Source organism: Sciurus vulgaris (genome assembly GCF_902686455.1).
Source record: "Sciurus vulgaris genome assembly, chromosome: 8".
NCBI classification, from domain to species: domain Eukaryota; kingdom Metazoa; phylum Chordata; class Mammalia; order Rodentia; family Sciuridae; genus Sciurus; species Sciurus vulgaris.
Window position 1 is genome coordinate 5,509,963 of NC_136468.1, and position 19,695 is coordinate 5,529,657.

Here is a 19,695-nt window from a genome sequence, read left to right on the forward strand (position 1 = left end):
GGAAACCTCCATTCAGGTAGTTCATCCATTTCTAAATTTAGGGGGGTTCTGTTGAATTTTAAGCATTGTTTATGTACCAGATACAAGTTTATGGCTGGCTTTTTCATTTCCTCAATGGTGTCTTGATAAACAGCAGCTTAAGTTCAATTCTGTTAATATTTGATGGCTAGGGCTAGTTCTTCTAACGAGTTCTTAGGAAATTTTTGCTGACCAAAGCAATGAAGATACTCTCCTACATTTTCCTCTGTAGCGGCTGGATTTCAGCTTGTGTTTAGATCTATGATTCACCTTGAAATTGTCTCTGTGACAGCATAAGATGGAGGGTAAGCTTCATTTTTGTCCAGAGGGCTGCAGGATCCCTCCAGCACATACAGCCCTGGTTTTCCTTTTCCCTCTGACCTGTGCTGGCAGCTGGCTGGCTGTGTGCCCGTGGGTCTTCTCATCAGTTCCTTGTCCTTAAGTCAGGAGCACGTGGTCTTGAGTTGGTGCAGGCCCTCCAAGACCATTCTTTCCAAATGGCTGGGCCTCACACCAGTGGTACATATTTCCCTCTAAGTCACGTGCACAGCCATGGCCCACAGGGTACAGCCCATCCTCACACAGTGGCCTCCTCTAGCCCAGGACACAGTAATTACGTCCCAGTGAGTCCCAAGTTGAAAATGCGTTTACTGCACCTGCCCCGCCCATGCTGCAGCCTAGCCCGGCTTGTGTTAAGTGTGCCACGACCCTTAGTCAGCCTGCGGCTCGGCACCATCTCCTACCAGTGTGTCATGGAAGTGTACCGAATGTGTCCAGTCATTGCCAACAACTCTGCTGAGTGCAAAGCAATGGCTGGCTGGCTGTCCTTTTGCACCATGGTGGGGCACTGCCCGTCGTGGTGTTTCTGAACACACCTGGTTTTCAGTGACTACCACGCCCTGCAGCAAGGATGCTCAGGCTTACTCCTTGCTCCCTCTGTGCTGCGCTGGCCTTCGGAGCCCCGAGTGGCGGGGCCCAGGTGAGAGCAGGCAGCCTCCACTTGCCCCGATCCTTTTTTCTTTTCTGGGTATGGGAGACTGAACCCAGGGCCTTAACCACTGAGCCACAGCCCAGCCCTTTTTTGTACTTTATTTACAGAGAGGGCCTCACCAAGTTGTCGAGGCTGGGTTTGAACTCATGATCCTCCTACCTCTGCCTCCTGAGCCACTGGGATTACAGGCAGGGCCCACTGTGCCTAGCCCCTGATCACTTTTCACATGAAACATGGCTGCCTGGACTTTCCAGAGGCCAGTTATCCAGTTAAGGAATTCCCCTTCCATTTGTGGTCCCCCCGCCCTCGTGGTGACATGCTGAAATACATTCACACCGTCAGCTCAGTGCCACCCACTGCTGCACAGCACGAGTGGCATAGCCTTGCCTGTGACCACTGAGCTCAGCAAAACCCAGAATGCATCAGTGTGGGGCCGCCCTGGAGGGTCTGCAGGCCTTGCTCACTGCCTCCCACGTGAGGCCTGAGATCTGAGTCCCAGGTTCTAGAAAACCTCCAGAGGGGTCCTGAGCTCCTGATTCGCTAATGTGATCCCTCCTGCGGTTCCGATTGGGGGGGGGGGTAAGCGGGGTGCTGTGGTGACGACTTGGTGACCAATCTTTGCTGGTGCCCTTTTCTTCCCATTGTGAGTTTGAAACAGCCTCTTCCTTCTTTGCAGATAACTCTCTAGTTTCTGCCAAGTTTTCATTTTCATAATCATAAGCGGGCGTCGGGCTCTGTCCAGAGTCTCCTCCTGCAGTAGCACACTGCAGGCCTGTATGCAGGTTTCTGTGGACGCCAAGGAGTAGCGTGTGACAACTCGTGAGGAGCTGCCAGTTGGAGAATCCCCTGGGTGCCGCTCTGCCCAGGTCAGGAGCTCCTCCTCTTGGCTAGGGGTTTACAATTCTAGTGTTCTTCTCAAAGTGGCCGTGGCTGCGTTCGTTCTTACTCTAGTTCACTCACTTCTGTTCTGATACCTAATGTTTTCTTCTTTGGTCTGCTTCTCTGGGCCTCTCACTTGCTCTTTTTTCCTGTTCAAGGTGGGGTATGTTGAACCTGTTACCCTAACGCAGATGTCAGGGCCTGAGAACTTCCAAGGTACACGCTCATACGCTCAGTCTTCATGCTCAGCTACTTCAAAGTGCCTTTGGCTCTTGGACCCACAGGTGCTCAGAAGTGTGCTGGCTGCCGTGTACTTGGAGGGTTTCCAAGTGTTTTGGTTGATTTTTACCATGGTTATTGATTTCCAGGATGTTCTGCACAGCTTGGGTATATAACTGCATCTTGCTTAGCGTCTGGGAATGCAGTGTCCTGGTCAAAGCCCCACGTGGACTTGAAAACGGCATGCTCTGCTCTTGGGCGAGGTGTTCCGCTGTGACTGGCAGGAGACTTCTGTTGCCTACCGTCTTTCTATCGGCGTCGACATCTCTTGCTGAGATTGTAGACGGGTCTCTTCTTAAGTTTTGTCCTTGCATGTGTTCTGAAGCTGTCAGTAAGGGCAGCCACATTTGGATCCTCTCTTCTTATGCACTGACCCCTCCCTTTCCCCCCCGCAGACCTGCTCTGACGTTAATGGAGTGTCCATTTGGATGTCGCGCACTGTCTGGGGCACGTGCCTTCCATCCTCTCCTTTGTAACGCGTGTTGTGGTCCCTGCAGGGAGTTCTCCCAGGCAGCCTCAGTCGGCCCTGCCTGTTGACTGGAGTGCCGTCAGCTATGCGACACTCCTGTCGGGCCTGCTGGTGACAACTCCTCATCTTGCTGCCTCTTCCTTTCTACATGTACCATCTCGTCTTGGGTGGCAAATGGCTGCTTTGTGGTCTAACACATCACTGAATTCTTGCAATAGGAGGCTGTGTCTCCTCTGGGATATAACTCAGGGGAAAACTTCACCGCGTGTTTTGGCACTTACGGTAGATGCAGACGTTAACCGAATTCCTGATTGAGAAGACACTTCTAAGATCCTGACTTCTACACCCAGCTGCCTGTTTACCACCTTCACCTGGGAGCTCACTGATAAAAGTATCCATCTCACATTGCTCAAGCCAAAATCCCATGAAGCTTCCTCTGAAGTTGGGGTCGCTAACCTAGCAACCAAGGGGGTTTCATATCACATAGATGGCACAACTCAGACCAGAGGCCCCACAAGAAGACCAAGAAAAAGTTTTTTTTAAATCTGAGTTAAATAATCGAAGATCCTTTATTTTAAATGGGGACAGTGTCATAAGTCATCAAAATAATTTATAATAGTTGACTGCCTCTTAAATATTATAAATGCCTTCTGAAGTTAAAAGTAACTACGGATTCAACCAGCTTCTTCAAACGATTTAGAATGTATTAAATGATAACAGAATGAGGTCCTGTGAGAAGAGAAATCATGACAAGTTCCATCACCAAGGGGTTGAAGCACGGATCACAGAAACAGAAGGTCCACCCACCGGGCTCCGCCCTGTGGGCCCTTCAACAGATTCCTTGAAAGCAGCTCAGAGGGGCCTCGATGTCTCAGTGGAAACTCCTGGTCACCTGCAGATGGCCGCCTTCCACCAGCAGGACCACAGGGCTGGCCTGGCAGAGACTGACATGGCGCCACCTCACCCTTCCAGGTGCCACTGCTGTGAGGAGGAGCCGTCACAGATCGCCATGGCAACAGAGCCTTTCTGACCCAGGGGATCCACCACGCTCAGGCACTGTCCAACCGACACCTGGTACAGCCAGTTGTTTTTCTGAAAGAGGCAATGTGGGGGGGGATTACCTTGTTTTACTGGCGGAACACAGTAAAGATACAGGAGTCCAAAAGAGCTGTGGAATGTGCAAGATTACTGAACAGGAATGAAGGGAGAAGGCGACTGTCCATCTGTCACACTCTCACGCTCTCACCCCAAAGGTCCACTGCTGGGATCCGCCTGACCCGTGGCACTTCATGAGTCGTGGTGGGTCTGATGAGCGAGTTTCTGACATGTCTAGACAAAGGAGGTTATTTAAAACCAATTCGTGCTCTTCATTATAAATCCAGATCTAGAAAAGCAAACATTAAAAAATCAAGTTTTGCTTTAAACACTAAAAATCAGAGCTGGAAAACATACGTGTGGAAGAAAACAAATGGACTTATTCTCTATGGTGTCAGAGCAGGAACAGACCAGTGTGCTAGACCCATGCAGAAGCAGAAAGGGAGGCACCTGCCCTGCTGAGCCGGCTGCATGTCCCAATGGCCCAGTGTTGAATGTGTGCTCCTTAGCTTGGTGCTGATGGAACATGGTGGAAACTCTACCAGGTGGCACCCATGTGAGGTCTCAGGTCACTGGGGATGTGCCCTCGAGGGGGCTAGAGGATGCAGGTCTCTTCCGCTGCCATGTGCTCCTGCTGTGGTGTGCCACCTTGCTGTGGGATCAGACTCAAGGGTAGAAACCTCCAACACTGAGCAAACTAGACCTTGCTGTTTTTGGTAATGGGCTCGGGCCCTGTGTCATGGCGACGCAGTTGACAGTGCTGTTCTGGGAGGAAACCTGAGTGGTGCTTGAATTTTGTTGACTGATTTCTAACTCGATCACATGACTGGATCTTTTTCAGGGTTTCACAATCATATACTTCTCTTAATTCATGGACTATGAGGGCTTAAGAGGAGCCACGGAGCTGCTGGCATCTTGTGTGGGCAGGAACACCAACACTTGTTTCCATACAGTCCTCATCTGCTGGCCTGAAATGGCTGAAATGGGAGGTGCAGTGAAAGACTTGGCCCAGCAGGCACCCCTGCTAGATTCAAAATGAGTACATCTCCTCCACACAACTTGTTTACCTGTAAAAGGGCTGTGTGTGCTGTCTCCATATAAAGGGGAGGCTCACTGTGGAGTGACAGAACATTCTAGAATGCTAAGGTTTCACAGTCTGTTTGTCCCCTGGCCTCCTGAAATGTGACTGAGGAACTGGACTATTGATTTTATTTAAACAGTCACACATGTACATTTAGGATAGTATAACTTCTTCCGCCATCTAGAATGTATTTCAGCTACCTCAGTGCACTGTGACCTGCCCTCTGAAATATACTACATTTCTAATAAGCAGTGTCCACACACTGCCACCTCTCCTACCCAGAAACGGTTCAAGAATGCTTATCACTGCAGATAAGACTGCAGGCTTTCTGAAGTCACAGTGTCTTATTTCTAGGAGGATTCCTGCACACCACTTACCAAAAGGCCAAGCGGTTCACTTTTCAGCCTGTGTGACACCAGCACACCACTGAACATGGAAATGGGGATTCCTTAGGCCTTGTCCTGAGAGCTACGAGGTCGGAGCACTGGTTGTGCTTTTCCCACACAAATCCCTCTGAAATCAGAGTGCCAAACTGACATGCCCCAGTGGCTTGCACACCAGCACACTCCATGTGGCACTAGGAAGGACACACACTGGTGTGGACAAGTGCAATGCCATCACAGTGGGCAGAGGCAGAAGGACACACGAAGGAGACTGAAGTGAAGTCTATGATGTCTCTGTGGCCACTCCCAGTGTTGCCACGACTTAGGTCAGAACGCCAGGCACTCGCTGTCCTGGGGCCTGAGCCCCGCTCCCAGGACTGCCGTCACCCAGAGGCATCACTCACCTGAGTCGGGTCCCGGTAGTCGCAGGCCTTAAGCACTACCAGGCCGCCCTTCTGGCTTGGGCGGCCCTGGGCCACCAGACATTTATTGGTCTGGAAGTGGTAGAGCTGTAAGAGAGGGGAGAGCTGTGATGGCTCAGCAGGTAGGACAGTGTCAAGAAGCCTGGGGACTGGGTCAGTGTTCCAGGGGTGAGCCTAGGCTTGCTATCCCCAAGTCTGGAGCGCCCAGTGCACTGCAAGGTCATTAGCGACCTGAGCATGGGCAGGCAGCAGCAGGGCGACTCCCGCTCAAAGACAAGCTCATGTCCGTCTGCACCCCAAGGCCTGCAATGAAACCACGGAAGGAAGCAACAAGGCACATAAAGACACTGCCAACTGGACCACGCGTGCCCGGCGGGGGTAAGCCCCAGAGGCGGGCCAGGCAGCAGCAAGCGGAGGTCCTGGCAGGGCCTGCGCCCAGAGGGCGGCACCGTCCTCCCACTTGGAGAGGAGTGCACCTGCCAGCGCTGGGTGGCCCTATTACTTGATAAAGCAGAAGGCAAGGGCGCGGTGCGGGCCTGGCCAATCGTCAGTGAACGGGGCAGAGGGGCAACGGCAGTGTCTGCCTATCACTTTCAAAAAGCAGGTTTGTTTTCTGTTGTTTTGTTTTGCAGGACTGGGGACTGAACCCAGGGCCACTAAGGTACAGCCCCAACTTTTATTTTGAGACAGGGCCTTGCTGTGCTGCCCAATCTGGCCCTAAATTGCACTTTCTGTCTCTGTCTCCCAGGTAGCTGGGATTATGCACGTGTGCCACCATGCTGGCCAGAGAGCCAATTCTAAGAAATGATTCATGAAAACCGTGCAACTCCAGGGGCAGACCCCTAAAATTTAAGTACGATTAAGAAATGGGGTTAAGCTGGCACACCAAGGCTAAAGCAAGAGACTCCAAGTTCAAAGTCAGCCTCAGCAATTTAGTGAGACCTGGTCTCAAAATAAAAAGGGCTGGGGATATAGCTCAGGGGGTTAAGTGCCCCTGGGTTCAATCCCTGGTACCAAAAAGAAGAAAGGGGGGTGTGGAATGTGATGGGAAAGCACACTTCCTGCCACCACTGATGCTACTCTGTCCAGGGTGGTTCCAGAGCCGCTCTGCCCCTTTTCTTCGAGCATCTAATGTACCCACACTGCCTTTCTTCACAGGAGCAACGCCCCTGTCAGCACTCCAGGGAGCTGCCCACAGCCTGCCCTGTAGCGCCGGGCTCCCTTCAAGGCCTTGCAATTTCTGGAGACAGAACTCTAAGCCTAGGCTTGGCTAAGCGGAGAAGGTCGTCACACCCCAGTAGTGGGACACCTGCACAAGGCTGCGCCTCACCCTGCCTCGCTGAAGGACTCGGGGGCGTTTGGGCCCTCTGTTGATGAAAATGGGTTGCTGGGCCTTGGCATTGGGCCCAGGCATCTGCATCTCTGGGTAGACATTGTCCAAGTACCATCTGAATGACTGACAGCCCAACTTCTTCCTCAGCTCCACGCGCTCGCTGATATTTCCATAGCTTCTGGTCTTCAGATCAGGTCTTAATGAGAAGTACTGCTCCTGCATTAGAAAAGGAGAAAGAGAACAGAATTTGTTTGTTAAAAAGTATTATGCAACTATATTTGAGGTTTAAAGAATGACTAAAACAATGGTATTTTTCATTCTAGTATTTTCTTGATGTTGCCAAATGTTACCAATGGAAATTTTCACACCATTTGAAAGCAAGACAGACCTTAAACTAAAGACATGCTGTCCTGATTTCAGAAACGGCAAAATGTGTAAGACAGTACATCTCTGCCTCAAGGAAGAGCTAAGCACGAGGCGAGCATTCTCAAGTCCTGTGGTCTCAGAACTCGGTATTTCTAAAAACTACTGAGGACTCTCAAGGAAGCTGTTTGTATGGGGTTAAGTGCCCTGGGTTCAAACCCTAGTACCAAAATAATAATAATAATAATAATAATAATAATAATAATAATAATAATAGGCTAGAGAAATAAATAGTTCAGTAATAAAATGCCCTCTCCTGAGTTCAATTCCTACCACAAAAAAAGCTTAATTATAATGTGGAATAAAATAAAGTTCATACTTTTGCATTAAAATCCATCTTACTCTCTGGTTTTTACTTACTCTTTTACTCATACAAGATTTTATAACATGATACATTAGTCAACTGGGAAATACTGGTCCACTGACTTTTGTAGTTCTTGTGAAATTTCTCTGCACCATATTTAAATTCATGAATATCACTGATCTCATCAGAACAGTGAAATCCTGGTGGTGCTTGAGTTTCACCATTTTCAACAAACAGTATCAGTTGTTTTCCTTTTCAGCCACCGACTCATTTTTGGGAAGGTGTCTATCAAAAACCCAGGTATGAACAACCGTGGCCTCATCAGCCTCCCAGTGTTCTGGAGAGCAGGCGCTGGCACAGCTCAGGGCCACACACGCTTCCTCCTGCACTGGGCCCCAGCACGCAGCAGGACAGGCGTGAGCATTTACTCGCACGTGCTGAGACTCAGTAAGACTCTCTTTACCGTTTCATCAATGACATTCTTAAATGACACTGGCTTTTCTGCTCAGTGCTTCATAGCTACCCAGAACAGTGGGCTTCATTCTGTCAGCTACACATGCATGGAATATGATTTGCACCATTTCAGGCCCCAGAGCTTCCGCTTTCCTTCCTCCCTGTCCCTGTTCTTCAACTGGTCTTCCTTCGCTTTTGTTTTGTTTTAATGGTGTTTTATAGGAGACCCAAGCACGGTGGCACATGCCTGTAATTCCAGCTGCCCAGGAGGTTGAGGCAGCAGGATCTTGAGTTCAAAGCCAGCTCAGCAACCTAGCAAGGCTCTGCTCTAAATAAAATATATATATTTTTAAAAGGGCTGGGGATGTGATTCAGTGGTTGATCGCCCCTGGGTTCGCTAGAACCAACTGAAAAAAAAAAAAAAAAAAAGTAGACTTCACTGTGGCATACTCACATAGGTTCACAGCGTACTTGTGTCAAAGCACTTCTGCATTCCCCCCCTTTCCTGTCCCTCCTCCCTCCCCCACTCCACTTACCTTCGGATTTCTTGGGATCCATCCCTCCCTTTCCCCCTCACTTTACCTTCCAAGTATGAAAGAACAAGTCTGACCTTTGGCTCTCTGCATCTGGCTTATGTCACTTAGCACAACAGTCCCCAGTTCAGTCCCTTTATTGGCACGTGCCATCATTCATCCCTCTCTACAGCTGAGTAGAGCTCGTGTGTACACGCCACGTGTCTAAAGCCTACTCATGGTGGACGGGTGCCTGGGCTGCTGTGAACTGCGCTCCTGTACACACTGGTGTGCAGATGCACTACCGTGTGCCGACTGCAGCTCTTTGGGAGTGGAACACCACTGCATTCATCCTAGTCTTCTGAGGACCCACCGTGCTGCTTTCCAAAGCGGTTGCACTGATCTGCAGTCCCACCACCTCTTCTTCCATATCCCTGGATTTTTGTTTTTAATTCTGAGTGCAATTTGGTGCCAAAGTCTGACTGATGCTCAGGCCCTGCCATTTTACTCCAGTGTTCCTCGCCATCAGTGCCATGCCAACATGGCAAGCATGGCAGAGGCAATCCTAATCTGATCAGGCAAACTGCTTGGCAGACCTTCCGCAAGGGTAGCTGGGACCCACAGGGTCTGCAGACCCCCTTGGGGGATCTGTCAGGTTTAGCTAGCTCTAAAGGAGCACAAAACTGAATTTCAGGGAGCCCACGGTCTGGCTGAGGGGAAGCGAGGAGCAAGCACTGCTAAGGACTGCTCAGGGCCCTGCTCCTGCCCGCAGCCCTGCCGCTGCTCCACCGGCCTCTCCTCTGGGCTGGACACCACTCACACTCCCTGTTCACCTCTCATCCCAAGTGCCTAAGAGAGTCAGGCACACAGTAGGTGCTCAATAAATGTTTTAAGAAATGTAGATATTCACAGCAGCATTTTTTGTAATAGACAAAAATAGCAACAGCCAAATGTCTTTCAGTTAATGAATGGAAAAGTAATACGTGGCACATTCACACAGCAGAATACTATTCAATGAAAAGGACGAAATACTAATGCATGGTACAAGGTGGATGACCCTGAAAACATAACCCCCAGTGAAAGGCAGACGGAAAATAACACATCATGGATCATTTCATCTGTGTGGAATGTCCGAAAAAAACAGTCACGCTTGGTGACATAGGGAGTGACAGAGGAAGGGCAGGGTGCTAGTTTATGAGGTGATAAAAAATGAACAAACTGAAAAATGTTACAACAAAAATACCAAAAACAGTGTAGGCAGAAGAGAATCTGGAAAGGAACTCTAGATGTGCAGAGCTAACAAGGGAGGCTGTGAGATGCAAGGCCAGTGCCAGCAGTCGAGGGGACCAGAGGGATCAAGAAAGTGAACACACAGGCTCTGCACACAGGCACTTGTTAATTAAGTCAGATCAGAACCCAAACTGAGGAAGACAGTGAAGAGAAGAGGCGAGGAAGCGGTGGTTCTAGGGCGAAGGGGATGCAGACGGGAGGGTGGGAGAAGCCCCCCCTCCTCACAGCGCCCCTGCCCTGGGCTCCCGCCAGCCCTCGGGCCTCACCTTGTACTCGTCCAGCCAGACGTGTGCCAGCCGCAGAGAGTTGTGCGTCATGGTGTCCTGGCCTTCAGGAGACCCGTAGGGTCGCCTTTTTCGGAAAATGTGTCCTACTCTGGAGCAAGGGATAATGAAGAGCTTGCCGCCACACATCCAGATCTGGCCAGAAGCAAAGCACGCGTTAACTGTTGCCTCAGTGCTGCATTGTTTGAATGTTCGTAAAACAAAGCTTCATTAAATAGAATTTATAACTTTGCAAAATGCTTCATCTTAATAGAAATATTCAAAGAAAAAATCGGACATTTAAAAAATTGCACCTTTCTGAAATGCACTAAAAATGGAATAAAATGCTAAAACAATGAGATATTAATTTTCTGCTGCATGTGAAATGTGCTCACCATACTGTGCTGCTTAACAAGGTCACAGGGGTTCCTCTCAGGGACTTAGAGACCAGGAATGCTAACTGACTAATCCTCCAACTTCTCAGGTACTTTCTTACAAACATTTTTTAAAAGAAAACAGTTTTTATAAAATGCTATAGATTGAGTTAAAAGACCTTAGTTCTGATCTAAAATGGCCCTTGATTATGTGAATCATTTAGTTGTTATTAAAAAATTAGCATATCTAAAAACAATAAACTGCAACTGATAACCTGTTATGCCTCTGCCTTTAATTTTAAAATTTTAAAGATTATGGGGGGAAAAAACTCTTAAACAGCAGTTGATATATTTGCAAAACTATAAAATGAGGCACTCATCTGAGGGTGGTTTATCCTCCAGGGCTCTGCTGATCGGCCCAGGAGATGGGAGGCCTCAGTTCTACCCTCGCTCCCCGTCCTGTCCCACAACAGTCTTACCACAGGTCCCTTGGGCCACACTGTGCCCTTTCAGAAGAGGAGGACTTGGAATTTCCCCTTAGGTTGGAGGACTCCAACTAGAGGCAACAGCACAGTCCGGTTACTGACGCAGTGAAATGGGAACTATGAACCTCCTGAGCAAGCGTGGACTACCTACCCTCAGCGCATCAATGAAATGAACAAGCTGAGGAAGAACAAAACCCCCGTCACGTGAAGACCTCCGCACGTTCACCCGACCCTTCTACAGCCACACCGGCAAACCCCTCAGGACAGGTCTTCTCAGGTGCCTCTTGCTCTCTGAACAGGCTCTGGTAAAGCAGTACTCACTCAGGACAGTTTGTCCATGAAGAAAGCCAAGGAGCACTGACAAAAAACAGTCATACAACAATAACGTCTGGCTACACACAGTTAGTAATTGAACACGACATAAAATTAAAATTACCCGAAATGATATTTCCAAATTTTCTCCTCCCCAGATATCCATGCCACTGTCATACTGTCCAAGCTCATTGAAGTACTGTCTGTTCATGGCAAACAATCCTCCTGCCATTGTAGGCGACCTAGGAGGAAAAGAATTCCTGTACCAACTCTACAGGTTACACACAGACCTACCATTATCTCACCTACCATTTTTGTTTTAAAATGTTTGCAGCTGTTTTGCAGCTCTGGAGCAAACAACAGGTGACCATTATGGGACATCGTCTACCATCAGGGATGAGCTGGGCCACAAGACAAAGCTTTGCAGCCTATGATGACATGCTCAGTGTTGCACATGAAGGCGACTTTTTAAGTGTCAGGAGTGCTTTTCTCATGATACCCACGTCTGACAGAGTTCCACCTGAAATGAACCGTGACTGCCTTTGCCAGACACAGCCACAGGGATAAAAAGGCTCCAAGGCCCAGCAGAGGACCAAACGTGTGACCAGCGGCAATCAAGTGGGACAACTCTATCCTCGCAGTGGGCATTTCACAACAAGTGCAGCATTCTTAGCTCTCATGACGTGGCACAGGTAGTGCGCGGGGTTACTGCCAGCATTCCGCTAATACCCTCACGCACGCAAGAGCCCCTGCAGCAAAGAACCATGGGCCCAGCATATTCGCACTGCGGAGGGCAAGAGGCCCAGAAGCCCTGGGCTGGAAGGAGGGCAGCAGAGGCAGGCAGCCTTCACCAGGCTCAGGCCCCGCTCCCAGGCTCAAAGTGCATCCAGGGGATCATGGGTTCTAGTGGCCCACGCTGCCTGCAAAATAAAAGCAAAAAAAATGAGCAAGGACTATCCAATGTGTGGCCCTAAGCAAAAATAAAAAAAGCAAATAAGGGGGCAATGAGGAGGACAAAATCCCATGACAGAAAACAAAAGAAACAACCCACAGTAGAAACAGACATGCAGGGTTTTCAAATATGAAATTATCATGCAAAGACTTGAAAGTAACTGCTCTATAGGTTCAAGGATAAAAAAAGAAAGTTTGGCAGAGAATTAGATAAAATGAAAGAGGAAATCACATTTATCCTTATCTGAAAACCACTTGTGAAAATTAAGACAAATTTAATCAGCCAATGAAAATGAGAGATTATTTCAAAGGAAGCAAAATAAGACTGACACTAACTTCTCCTCTGAAATAAAGCCAGGCCCTCAAGTGATGGCTGTTGGCATCCTGAAAAAATATCAGCCAAACTATATCTGGATACTGAGTAGAAATATTTTTTAAAGGTGCACATCTGTAATCTGGGTGGCCAGGGAGGCTGAGGCAGGAGGATCATCAAGTTCAAGGTCAGCCTCAGCAACTTTGTAAGACCCTATCTCAAAATAAGAAATAAAAAAATGGGTTGGGGAAAAAAGTGTCCTTGGGTTATCCCCAAAACCCAAAAAATAAAATAATGGTGAGACACTTTCAGAAAAGTAAAGACAGAGAAACAATAAGGAAATAACTGAAGACTGTTCTCCAAGCACAGCAGAGTGACCCCAAATGGACGTATGCTGAAGGAGCAGAGTAACAAAAAGGGGGAAATATGTGGGCAAAACGGCATGAATGTTGATCATATAAAAATGTCCCACTGAGCTTGAAATACACGTTTCTCATCAACGGTATGTAACCTGGGAGGGAGGAGCTAGAGCATAAACATTCGAAGACCCTTGCAATGTCTGAGGGAAGTGCTGATTTATATTAAACTTTGACAAATCAAAAATGTCCACTTGCCAGGTGTGGTGGTGCACACTTGTAACCCCAGCTATTTGGGAGGCTGAGGCAGAAAGTTTCAGGCCAGCCTCAGCAATTAATGAGACCCTGTCTAAAAAAATTAAGAGGATAGGAGAAGCAGTTCAGTGGCAACCACCCTCAAAATGTACACTGTATTGTCTAGGGTAATCATTAAAAAAAAGCAGTATATAAGAATGCATAATTTCTAATAATGGGTGGCAGCTGGGAAAAGAATAAAAAAAAGCTGAACTCAATTCAAACAAGGCAAGAAAAGCAATACAAAACAGACAAAGCAAACAGTACAAATGTAATCTTAAGACAAAGCTTTTCACTTTGTCTAAAAACAAAGCAAACAAAATCAAGTGTATGCCACTTGCCTGGGACCTATCTGGATATGAGACCACAGTGGCACTAACATCAGAGAAGTGACCAGCAGAGTAACTGGACTTGACTGCCCTGCAGCCCTAGGGGCAGAGGTCAGGGGACCGACATCCTGAGCTGTCTTCATGATGCATGTCCACCTCATCTAAAGTTGGCTAACCTGAGAGGATGGTGCTCATCATCTGGCGTCCAAGAAGAAAGAAACAAGGCCAAGAGCAGAAAGGCACAGGACCTGCCTCTGGAGAAGAACAGGGCAGAAGACAGCCTGATTCTCCCTAAGTTCTTCACTTCCTGATCTGTGACAAATGCATGATTTTGATTAAAAATATTAAAATCTAGGCAATAAAAAACAAATATCCATGAAGATGATGAAACAGAAATATTTAAACCAGCTACTAAAACTAAGAATGAGAATACATGCAACAAAGACTGGGGTACTGCTTGGCAATGAGAAAGTTAAAAAAAAAAAAAAAAAAAAAAAAAAAAACCTTAACTCAAGTACACATACTTTAGTTTCTGAAAAGGAACAGGGGGCCCGGAGGGGAGGAGAAACACAAAGGCACCCACCACCTGGGAGCCACCCTGAGTCCCCGAGGTGGATGAGCAGGATGACAAGCACACGGAGACTGGAGGACAGAGCGCCCTGTGCGCTCTGCTCATGGACACCACTTGCTCTACAAAGAGCTGCCGCAGGTACTCCCCAGGAAGCCCACGAGAGAGAGGACCCACTCTGCTGGCAGATCACATCAGAGCCCTGGAACCAGCCAAGGATCTACTGACATCCCCCCAGTGCGTTCAGATGGAAGCAGGCTGACAAGTATTGCAAGGCCATCTGGGGCACTCTAGCCGCCTGATCTGCTGAGAAGGGATCTGCGGGTCTTCAGCAGATCATCCACCGAAGTTGAGGAGAGGTGTGCAGACTCACTTACACTAGAAGTCATAAAGAAGAACATTAATGGCTCTGCTTATAAAGCCAAGAAGAACCCACGAACAGAAAACAACCAAGTGTGAACAAATAGTGAAGTGCATAGAGCTTATGCTGGATTCACAAAACAGACCACAACCCAGCGGTGAAAATGAATCACCTGCAGCTGTGTACCGTAACATGGAAAAATTTCAAAACAATGTTGAGCAAAGTAAAGCAAAACACATGAATGAACTGAGTGACTATTTATATGAAGGAAAAGGGCAGGCAAAACTGTTTTGTTTAGAGACTTGTCTGTAGCGGGTGCTTCTATGCAAGAGAGCAGGCGATGTCACAGCCAGGGACACCTGTGTGTCAGGCTGGGACGAGAGCAGCGTGGAGGGGCCTTGGGGTCCTGCTCAGAAGTGACACAGGTGTTATAACATAACCACTGTTAAGGTGTGTATACTGCAGCTTGTACTTTTTATGTATGTAAGTTTTTAAAAAAGAGGAAGACCAAGGATTTTAAAGTTCTCTAAAAGCCACATAAAATTTTTAAATAAAAATAGGACAGGAAAAATAACATGAGAGCAAATTTATAATACAGAATATGGATGACACTGATATTTGTACCAGTTAAGACTCCATCTTTAAAAGACTGGTACACTAATGTTCTTTAACACAGCATTATTCTTATTACAAGTTGAGCATCCCTAATCCAAAAACAGAAATGCTCCAAAATCGAACATTCTGAGCACCAACATGATGCCACAAGTGGAAAATTCCACACCTGGCCTCTTGCGACAGGCTGCGGTCAAACAGCAGGTGCACTAAAAATGCTTCAGGCTATAGTACAAAGTATATATGAAACATAAATTTCATATTTATTTACACTTGGGTCCCATCCTGAAGATAACTCATTGTGTATATGCAAATATTCCCAAATCCAACAAAAATGCAAGATCCAAAATGTTTCTGGTCCCAAGCATTTCAGATATAGGATACTCAACCTACAGCAAAAAACCAAAGACAAGTTAATGATCAGCACAATCACGTGCATTGACCTAGCAAACAGAGGCCTCAAAGAGCCACGAAGAGGCCTCATGCAACAAGGACCCAGGATATCACCATGCCCGTCCCTCTCTCATAAAACCTTAAAGCTCTGTGAAGCTGTTTATTCTTAAATCTCTCTTTAAAACTTGGCAGAGGACAAAAAAACGCAATAAGCACTCAAGAATATTTACTGGACAAATAAAGTCAACACTTTCCCTCTACAGAGAAGCAGGAATCATCTTTAGTATTTTTCTTTTCCAAGGAAGTGGGACTTTTTACAACAGGAAAGCAAAATCTTACCTTATTGGCGCAGTGGCTCCATCTGCCCCGCCCAGTTCAGCAAGGGGGACTAGATCCCACTTGAAATGCAGGCCCCAGTTGAACCCTCCACGCACCACCGGGGACGAGCTGTAAGCGAGTGTGTCTGCACTGATGATGTCAATCACCGGGCAAACCACAGTGTGTGGGTCCCCACGGATGACAGCCAGCAAGGGCTGCAGCCACATCACATTGACTTCACAGTGGCTGTCCAGGAACACAAGCACTTCTCCTGAAGGGGCAAAGGGCAGAGGCTCAGGAGAGCTGCTTCCCACCCAGCTGCGCTGCTACCACCCACTGGAGCAGGGGACGAACAAGAACCCGGCACTCTCTACTTGGAAATGGGAAGCGGGGAGGAACACGCAGCCATCTGCAGGACCCCGAGAAGCTCACAGACAGAGCAGCCTGCTTGGGCAAAGGACAAAGTCTCCCAGGGACAAGTCAGTCCTTAGAGGGTCAGATCAAGTGGAGTCAAGGTGCTCTGATCCAAGCACAGGGGCATGCTGTGTGTTGGTGTTTTCATTACAACTACCTGAATCAAAATATTCCTTAAGTTTAATACACACGCAAACAGATTCCCTGCCTGTGAACGGTACAAGGAACGTACTGGCATCCCTGCTAGGGGACTCAGAAGCATCACTTGCTAAGAATTACTGCTTCGACACGGCAACCCTGTCTGCAGGGAGAAGGGCGCTGGCCCTGGCCAGATGCCACGGCAGCCCTGCCATGTTTCTCCCTTCATTTCACCTTTCTAGGTTCCCAGCCCTCTAGGCTTTGGTGTTGTCACCAGCCAACACAGTGTATCTTCTTTCTAGTTCACAAAATATCATTCATAAAAATTTTATCCTGCATTTGTAATTCCTCTTTGATAAATGTGAGCAAGAATGAGGATTTTTGTTTTTGACAATTCCAAATTTCTTTGGTATCACAGTTATTCTAAGAAGCTGGAAAATGAACTCTCATCCTCAGGGAGCTTATCATTCTAAGTGTGCATGTATGGAACTTATGATACAGACTTTACATGAGTTACTTAAAAGCACCAGCTGAATCCAACTCCAATGAGAAAAGAAATGCCTCAAAGTTTTCAAGGATAACAGTAAATCAGTCATGTAGTTCAGTGTTTGCAAACAACCTTAGTGAGGATTCAGGATGGTATGTGGCTCTCGGCTGCCACTGAATGCTGAAATGCAGATGCTCAGCGTGTGCATTACACGTGCAATGAGCCCAGTTCAATCAAGGTTTCTTTGAGGTGAAGCGTATTCATAGTTTTTCTTAATTCTGGAAGTGTTACTTCTTCTAATTAACACCATTTAACTGAAGGAAGTAAAATTACCCCAGATCACACTGAACTTGCCACAATACTTCCTCCAAATTGGCTTCCAATAGATCCTACACTGTACCTGAACAAGGACCTGACCAGATCATAATGGGGAAAAAAGAAACAGAACCACCAGGCGCTCATGCCTATAATCCCAGTAACTTGGGAGGCTGAGGGGCTGGGGAGATAGCTCAGTTGGTAGAGTGCTTGCCTTGCAAGCACAAAGCCCTGGGTTCAATCCCCAGTACCGCATAAAAAAAGAAAAAAAACAAATATGAAGGGAGGCTGAGGCAGGAGGATCTCAAGTTTAAAGCCAGACTCAACAACACAGTGAGGCCTTAAGCAACTCAGCAAGACCCTGTCTCTATTAAAATACGAAAATTGCTGGGGATATGGCTCAGTGGTTAAGTGTCCCTGGGTTCAATCCCAGTACCAAAAAAAGAGAAAAACAAACAAACAAACAAACAAACAAACAAAAACCTACCAAATAACTTTTTATCTGAAAAAATATATATATATACCACCGTGCATGTGTGTAACTGAAGAGCCCAGATGGCAGGCTCCTGAGGATGCCCGCACTGCTCTATCCTGCTGCCTTCAGGAACAAGGCAGCCCCTGCAGTGGTCCTCGACTAGAAATCCAGGAGACAGGAGCAGGAGTCACAGTTCGTTAACTGCCTCAATTCACTGTGGGCTGGAAGAGTGGGAAGGGCAGTGGCTAGAGCGGGCAGAGCAAGTGCCAGCAGCTGGGTGAGCTCACACCATTTCCTAGATTCTTTCTGCCACGCCCACAAACTCCCTGCAACACCACATCCCTCATTCTTTAATCAGGACCACAAAAGAACATCAGGAACACCAGCCCCACACACTCTGGACAACTGTAGGAAGAAAAGCGCTGCCCTGGCACAGGGGAACCCGGGCTCAACCCCAGCACAGCAGATACCACGACAGGCGGAGGCAGGGGAGATGACCAAGTGTGTTCTCTACAGAGATACCTGCCCTTTCCTTTTGGCTAGATATGGTGTATAAAAATGTAAAGGTGTTAGGAAAAATGGAGATGTTTCCCTCAACAGAATTGGAATGATTAAGAGGGAGGTTTTAAAAAACCCCTTTAACAGCTATGAAGCTCAATCTTATTCACCAAATGAGATCCCCACACGTGGCTTAAAAGGCACGCATCCAATACTAAGAACAAAGAGCCTAAGGCAAGCCAAACAGTGGGGCTTGTGTGCTCTAAGTTTTGTATTAGTTAATTTTGTTTTTGACTTTTGCTTACATAGTGAACAAGACGTAAAACCTATCTGAGGGACAGCAAGGAACAAGAAAGGTCACTATAACACCACCCAGCAAGCACTGCAGAGCCCCCTTCATGCCCTCTGTGCTCTGAGAAAGCAGGGCCAGGGCTATGAGAAAGTCTTTCCAAACCCCGCAAGGCTTTGCCTCCAGACGAGCGCTGTGTCAAACACCACACAGCAGAGGCCCTGCGGGGAGGCTGCGCGAACCGCCTCAGCATCAGCACTGGACACCAGGGAGAAGGCTCCAGGCAGCTGTACCTGTGGCCTGTGCTGCACCGATCATCCGTCCTCGAATCAATCCCTCACGCTTTGTATTTCTTATGACTTTAATTTTTCCAGGGAGGTATTTCTGCACATAGTCATCTAATTCTCCTTTTAAATCATCTAGAAAACAAAGAGTTCCATAATTATTCAATCTGTACAAAATACACGCAAAGGCATTTCACACCTATTATAAAGTTGTACCTGGTATGTGCCAAAATCCACAATAACAAATTATCAAGTGAAACTACGGGACCCTCTATTTTGAAAGATGTCTAGCTTATCCTGTAGGAAAAAAAGAAAATGAAGGACAGGAGTGAGACTACCAGCCAAGAGGAGGCCCTGTGTATCCAAGGCAGAGCAGTCTCTGCAAGAGCAGGACTGGATCCAGCTGGCCGCACAGCCACACTCAGGTTGCCACAGAGGGTTGTGCTCTGGGCAACTGGATCTTACCCCTTAGGAAGATTAAGAAGTCACTTCTATTACCCCCCCGACAACACGTAACAGCAGATACAAATATGACCTTTGGCTATATAATTTAGTGTCTTCCTTCCAAAGGCACTAATGAATTCCAAGGTATATACATCTAAATTTCATGATGTCAAAAATCAGAAAAGATAATAAGCAGTAATTCTACCCATAGTTGGTTAGCACACAAATCACTGTAAATTATCACAAACTTTTCCTTTTAGATAAAACAGCCACAAAACAAAATTCAAAAATACAGGTTGGCTTAACAAAAAAATAAATAAAAAGAAGAAGCTGGCATGGTGGTGCATACCTGCCAGCCCTGATACCTGGGAGGCTGAAGAAGAGGAATGCTTGACCCAGGAGTTCCAGGTTAGCCTGGGTAACATAGCAAAACCCCAACTCAAAACCAAATAAACCAAACCAAAAAAAAAACACATCAACCATGAATTCT

General features: G+C 47.3%; 1 protein-coding gene across 5 annotated transcripts in view; it reads right to left on the bottom strand.

The window, feature by feature from the left end:
* Nucleotides 1-3,178: 3,178 nt before the first annotated feature.
* Nucleotides 3,179-19,695, bottom strand: part of GALNT11 (polypeptide N-acetylgalactosaminyltransferase 11) — a 44,279-nt gene continuing 27,762 nt past the window's right edge. For 2 of the 5 annotated variants that reach the window (XM_079151041.1, XM_079151042.1), the window contains exons 5-12: nucleotides 18,771-18,896; nucleotides 15,883-16,132; nucleotides 11,491-11,608; nucleotides 10,199-10,351; nucleotides 6,948-7,166; nucleotides 5,600-5,704; nucleotides 3,883-4,020; nucleotides 3,179-3,728 (exon numbers count right to left, since the gene is read on the bottom strand). In XM_079151041.1, coding sequence (XP_079007167.1) covers nucleotides 3,597-3,728; nucleotides 3,883-4,020; nucleotides 5,600-5,704; nucleotides 6,948-7,166; nucleotides 10,199-10,351; nucleotides 11,491-11,608; nucleotides 15,883-16,132; nucleotides 18,771-18,896 — 1,241 coding nt within the window. In that variant the 3' untranslated portion in view covers nucleotides 3,179-3,596. Of the gene's footprint in view, nucleotides 3,729-3,882; nucleotides 4,021-4,482; nucleotides 4,709-5,599; nucleotides 5,705-6,947; nucleotides 7,167-10,198; nucleotides 10,352-11,490; nucleotides 11,609-15,882; nucleotides 16,133-18,770; nucleotides 18,897-19,695 lie in introns of those variants that run through there. The other 3 variants (XM_079151044.1, XM_079151045.1, XM_079151043.1) reach the window with 3 other exon arrangements.